Consider the following 5,190-nt stretch of genomic DNA (forward strand, 5'->3'; position numbering starts at 1 on the left):
GGTGCAGCGCCACTCCCCCCCTGCCCCCGTGGCACAGCGCCTCTCCTGCGGCACAACCCCGAGACCCCTGCATCCCAGCCAGCAGCAAGAGCCCCCAGTTCAGCCCTGATGGCGTGGGGCTGTTCAGCCACTGGTTTGGGCACTCACCAGGCATTGCCTGCAGCTCCTGCATCCCTCGATGCTCCTTGGGCAAGGTGAGCTCCGGTGCCTCTCACCCAGGCATGGGGCTGTCTTCTGGCTCCTCACTGCAGTGCCACAGCATCGCCTGCAAGGACGAGAGCCCTGTGAGGATCCAGTGACCAGAGACTCGGGTCATGGGAGACATTGACCCCAGGCGCTCTCAGCTCATCCCTGATGTCCTGGAGCAGCAGGGCTCTCACTGAACTGGCCACGCCAAACGATGCAGAGGACACACACACCCCCAACACACTCTGTGCCTGCCCAGCGGGCTGTGGGTGATGGGGATTTGGGGCGAGCAACCAGAGGTGACCCAGCATGCCTGTGGGCCACACAGAGACCAGTATGGTGACATCTGTCCCTGCAGCAGACAGACACACTTCTCAGCTGCCAGCTCAGGCTGTCACCATGCCATGGCAGCCTCTGCTTCTCTGTGCACGTGTGTTCTGCATGTGCAAATGTGTGTGTACACTGTCAGCAGGGGCACAGCCTCACGCCTTTGCACCAGGGATGCGACGGTGCTGCCACCACTGTGGAAAATGCAATGGGAGGTACAGTGGGGAAAATGGGGCGGGAGGTGGGTGGGAAAGGTATTTTTGAATAAAATCCACTCCTGTTCTGAAGGTGCCAGATCGGAAGCACAGACATGCCAGAGCCTGAGGCCCCTGTGCAGCCCCAGCCCACTCTGGGCAAAAAGCACTTTTTTCTGCTAAAAGCAACAAAGCTTAAACCAATCTGACCCAGCGCTTGGCAGCTGCAGCGCAATGCCAGCCCCAGAGTTACCTCATCCCTGTCCTTCGTCATGGCAGGTAACAGATAAACCTTTGCACCCCCAAGCCCCTTTTCACCACAGCGTGTTACACCCACAAGCTGTGGGGGTCTCACCCCACAAAGAAGCAGCTCCCACGTGATGGGCTGCTAACAAGGTTTGTGTGGAGGAAGCCGAGTGGGACCACGATCCCCACACCATCACCATCCCGCTGCCGCCTTCTGTCTCTCGGTGCTGGGGACGGTCCAGGCAGAAACAAGGATGGGTTGGGTGCTCTTGGGTCTCTCCAAGCACCAGGTGATGCCGTCACCAGCTCGGCACGCTGAGCCGGATGTAGCAGGCCTGGGTTTTGGTTTGGGTGTATCTATCTTCTCACTGAACTTTGTAGTCTGATCTCATCCCAGTGTAGGTCTGCAAGAGAAAGTCTCCTTTATCTGATAACGTCAGCATGGCTGGGACTGCACAGCATGCTAAGGTGCAACACGCCAGGTGCTGCAGGAGCACACACGGAAATAAATAACACCACACAGGCAGGAAGACAAGCTCTACTGTTTATTGCTGGTGTTACTGAGGGAAGGGGGAATCAACCACAGTCAAGGCAAACCCCCCAAGGTGCGTCTCCTAAGGGCCAGGGCAGCAGCAGCTCCCGCCCGCAGCGGCTCTGCAGGGTGCAGCGAGGATGGTGGCATCTGCAATGGGATGGGATAGGAGGATCAGGGAACCAGGATGTGCCTTGCCATACCATGTGTGTCTGTCTGTCTGTCCATGTGCCCACCCCTCCTGCCCCTCACCCCGTCCTGCCCTGATGGACCCAGGTGATGGGCCCTGAGCAGATCCCCCATCCAGCGAGAGGTTGCCAGCAACTTTTTGCTGCAGGACAGGTCACTCTTGTCACCTGTCCATGGCCATTTCAGCACTGCAGTGACCCTGTGTCTTAAGTCAGGTGTCAGTGGAAAGGAAGACTCTGGGAACCCACTTGGCTCTGTGCAGCAGTGACTTCATAAACCAGCACCAGCATGCCCAGCTTACCAGAATATGCCCAGCTCCTTCCTCCGGTTGATGTCTCTCTTCAGCTGGCAGAGCATGCACATGGGGCAGCAGATGGTGGACATGAAGTCACCCATAATGGAGCCCTGCGGAGCAAGGGACGCTGTATGAATAACCCCTTCCCACATCAGCTTTTAAGCCTTCCTATTTTTCATCAACACCCCTGGGCAGCTCACCCCTGGCCCCGCAGCACACTGCCGCTCGTGCCCGGTGAGGGCTGTGGTATGCGGTGGGATTACTTCCAGCTCGCAGCAGGGATGCGTGTGCATCCCTGGCTCCCTGCCTGCAGGGCTGCCCATGCAACTCCCTGCTGCTGCTCTTCCCTTGGGGCTGCCCATGCAACTCCCTACTTGCTCCTCCCTTCCTCCTTCCCTGAGCCCGTGCCCCAGCACCCAGCTCCCCGCGCTTGGTCACTGACCGGGATGTTGTATCTGGTGCGGTAGAGGGTCCTCATGGCCACACTGGCGCCGCACAGGCAGCACTCGTTCATGTCCCCAGCCACTTGGCAGGGGAGGCAGGGGAAGAAGAAAGATCCGCAAAAACCTGCAGGACACCGAGGCAAGCGGAGAGCGCTGCTGCCCCATGCTCGTCCCTGATGTGCAGAGTGGGGGCCTGGGGGGCACTTCCTCTTTCAGCCTCGCAGCACGGTGAGGGGACAGGCTAACCACTGACCGGGATGTTGTATCTGGTGCGGTAGAGGGTCCTCATGGCCACGCTGGTCCCGCATAGGCAGCACTCGTTCATGTCCCCAGCCACTTGGCAGGTGAGGCAGGGAAAGCAGAAAGCTCCGCAAATACCTGCAGGACAGCGAGACACAGGCTTGGCTGAGGGGTGCAAAGAAAGAGGGAAGGGGGGGAAAGCTGGCCAGGGATGCGGCCATGGGAGCTGCAGCTCGTGACCTCAGATGGGAGCCGCTCTGCCACTGGTGGTCACAAAAGCGGGGCTTGCAGCAGGGGCGATGCCACAGAAGGAGCGGGGAAAGCACCAGAAACATATCATGAGCCAACACAACACCAGGAACGAGGGGTACGTATGTACTCACACACGCCAAAGTCGGAGCAGCAGTCCATCAGCCCCGACTGCCACTGGCCTGCCTGCGGGGCAGTCGAAAACTGGGGCTGGACTGTGATCACGTGGTGAGTGGCCATTGCCAGCACGGGGTCAGGTCCCTCCAGGCAGTTTGTGGTCTGGAAGGAAAAGCCACCAGAGAAAGATGCCACAGGTGTTTCTGAGGTGGGTGCCTTGCTCCAGCTGCTGCATTCGGAGACAGACAGGGCAGCACAGGTCCCTAAGGGGTCCCCCCTGCCAGGGCACCACCACCCCCACCCCAAAGTGGGGGGCACAGCTCTGCCAAGTGCTGCTACTCTCCTTTGCAGCAAAGCCCTCCCCAGAACCACCCCCCCGCCAAAGGCAGCAGCACCTTCTCCCCCTGCCTACGCAAGTAAAATGCCTCTGTGAAAGCAGAGGTTTTTCTGCCTCAGAACCTCAGTGCTTCGACACTTCAATCCTTTCTTCTCATCCCCAGTTCATCTTTCATCATTATCTGCTGAAAATGGTCATGTTTTTAATGTTTGCAGTGTCCCAGAGCTACTACAGCTCAGTCGTAGCTTTCTCAAGCTCCCAGTAGTCACTTTAATCTTTGCTTTGTTCCCTGAGCATCTCAGCCTGTTTGCCTCCCCCTCTCCCTTTCTTCTTCACCTGCTCTCTTAAGCAGGCTTCAAAGCAGTGGGTTTTCCTTGTCCCATCCCATCACCCTAAGCCCAGTCACCAGTTCCCATCCCTCCTCCACCTGCCAGCACCTCATCCTCTTCTTAGTTCCCTGGGGCCACTGTGGCCCCTGGAGGCCCGCTCCTGCCCATCCTTCCCCAGTGAGGGGCTGCAGCTTCTGACAGTAGCAGAGCTCCTGCTCTGCAGCACCATCCCCAAACCCACCTGACCCACCTAACAACTCCATCTCTATCTCCAGCTGTGGCCCTTTCCCTGCCCCCTGCAAGGCACAGCACCACCCTCTGCCATTGTCACTTCAGCTTTGGAGCTTTAACAAAAAAAATTCTTAAAAAATAGGGGACGGTCCCATAGGAAGTCCCACGCAGACACACTCCCTGCCCAAGCTTGGCGCAGCTCTGTCAAGCAGCACGGTGATGAGGTGCAAAGGCTCCTCTGCTCTTACAGCTACGAGGGCTCTCTCCTGCTCCCGGCACACAGCCACGCATCCTCAGCAAAGAAATCATCAGGAGGAAAGCAGCTCGAGCTTTGGAGCCCGTAACCGCGGGCTGCTGCTCCTTTGCCCAGGAAGGGTCCCAGGGCAGCGCCCTGGGGAGGCGCTTCCCCGCCGCCACGTCCCCACACAGCCCTGGGGCACATCTGTGATGGATTTAGGGGCATTTGACAGAGCACCTTCGGACAGTCCGTGCCCAGGTCTGACATGTTTGTCCTGCCTGCACGGGCAGCACTGCTGCCTGTTGGGATGAGGGCTGGGGGCGTGCTGAGCAGCCCTCCCCACCCCCCCTGCCCTGGGGTTCCCTGCCCTTGTGTGACAAGGGAGTGCCCGAGTTTCAGGGTGGTGGGAGGAGCAAGAAGAAAAACAGGGGAAGTATTTACATTCTGAAGCAAGGAGTGATGGCATTAATCCCTGTAAATCCTGTTAAAACACCATGAAGGGAATGGGATTAATTTTCACGGTAGAATTACACATCTACACAGAACTTAAGTATCAAACACAAGTCTCCAGGAATACCACAGAATAACTAGATTACTATGCCCAGCACTCAGATGATGCCATCGACTGCGTTACCGGCACCAGGGAGACGCAGGCTGTGGCGTTGCGTACGCATCGACTTGTCATCAAAGGGGTCGGTGGCTCTGCCAGCTGCTCCCCATCATTTAGGGACTGGCCGGGGCACACCTCTGCTGTCAGACCCAGCCTATTTCTGTACAGCCAACCCTTGTCCCCTCCTAGCACACGGAGAGGAAAAGGGGTTGCTGAATTGCACCATAAGAGGGAAGAAAGCTTGTAAGGAGTCTCTACGGGATTTGCTCATGACTTTTTGCAGCTCTCTGCAGGTGGGCTGACCATGGGGTCTGAGACACCGGTATCTGCTCCTGTTAGGTGACGAGGGGCCTCGACAGGCGAACCGGCGGCTGGTGGGATTGCCTCAGTTACCGGCCCTCGCCAAGGGTTAAAAGACAAGGGGCTG

At 58.1% G+C, this 5,190-nt stretch overlaps 1 protein-coding gene across 1 annotated transcript; it reads right to left on the bottom strand.

Annotated features, from left to right (window-relative positions):
- Nucleotides 1–1,971: 1,971 nt before the first annotated feature.
- Nucleotides 1,972–3,141, bottom strand: PLAC8 (placenta associated 8). Its single transcript, XM_009639995.1, has 3 exons — nt 3,036–3,141; nt 2,666–2,790; nt 1,972–2,079 (listed from the first exon to the last, which is right to left on the bottom strand). The coding sequence occupies exons 1-3, from the start codon at nt 3,139–3,141 to the stop codon at nt 1,972–1,974; spliced, it is 339 nt and encodes a 112-aa protein (XP_009638290.1).
- Nucleotides 3,142–5,190: the final 2,049 nt, after the last annotated feature.

This window comes from Egretta garzetta, unplaced genomic scaffold (assembly GCF_000687185.1).
Source record: "Egretta garzetta isolate BGI_Z169 unplaced genomic scaffold, ASM68718v1 scaffold615, whole genome shotgun sequence".
Lineage (NCBI taxonomy): Eukaryota > Metazoa > Chordata > Aves > Pelecaniformes > Ardeidae > Egretta > Egretta garzetta.

Coding starts and splice junctions, on each gene's coding strand:
- PLAC8 (XM_009639995.1), bottom strand. CDS start 3,141: ATGGCCACTCACCACGTGATCACAGTCCAGCCCCAGTTTTCGACTGCC. Junction 2,791..3,035: donor CTGCTCCGACTTTGGCGTGT/GTGAGTACATAC, acceptor GCTGTCCTGCAG/GTATTTGCGGAGCTTTCTGC. Junction 2,080..2,665: donor GCACCAGATACAACATCCCG/GTCAGTGGTTAG, acceptor CTTGCTCCGCAG/GGCTCCATTATGGGTGACTT.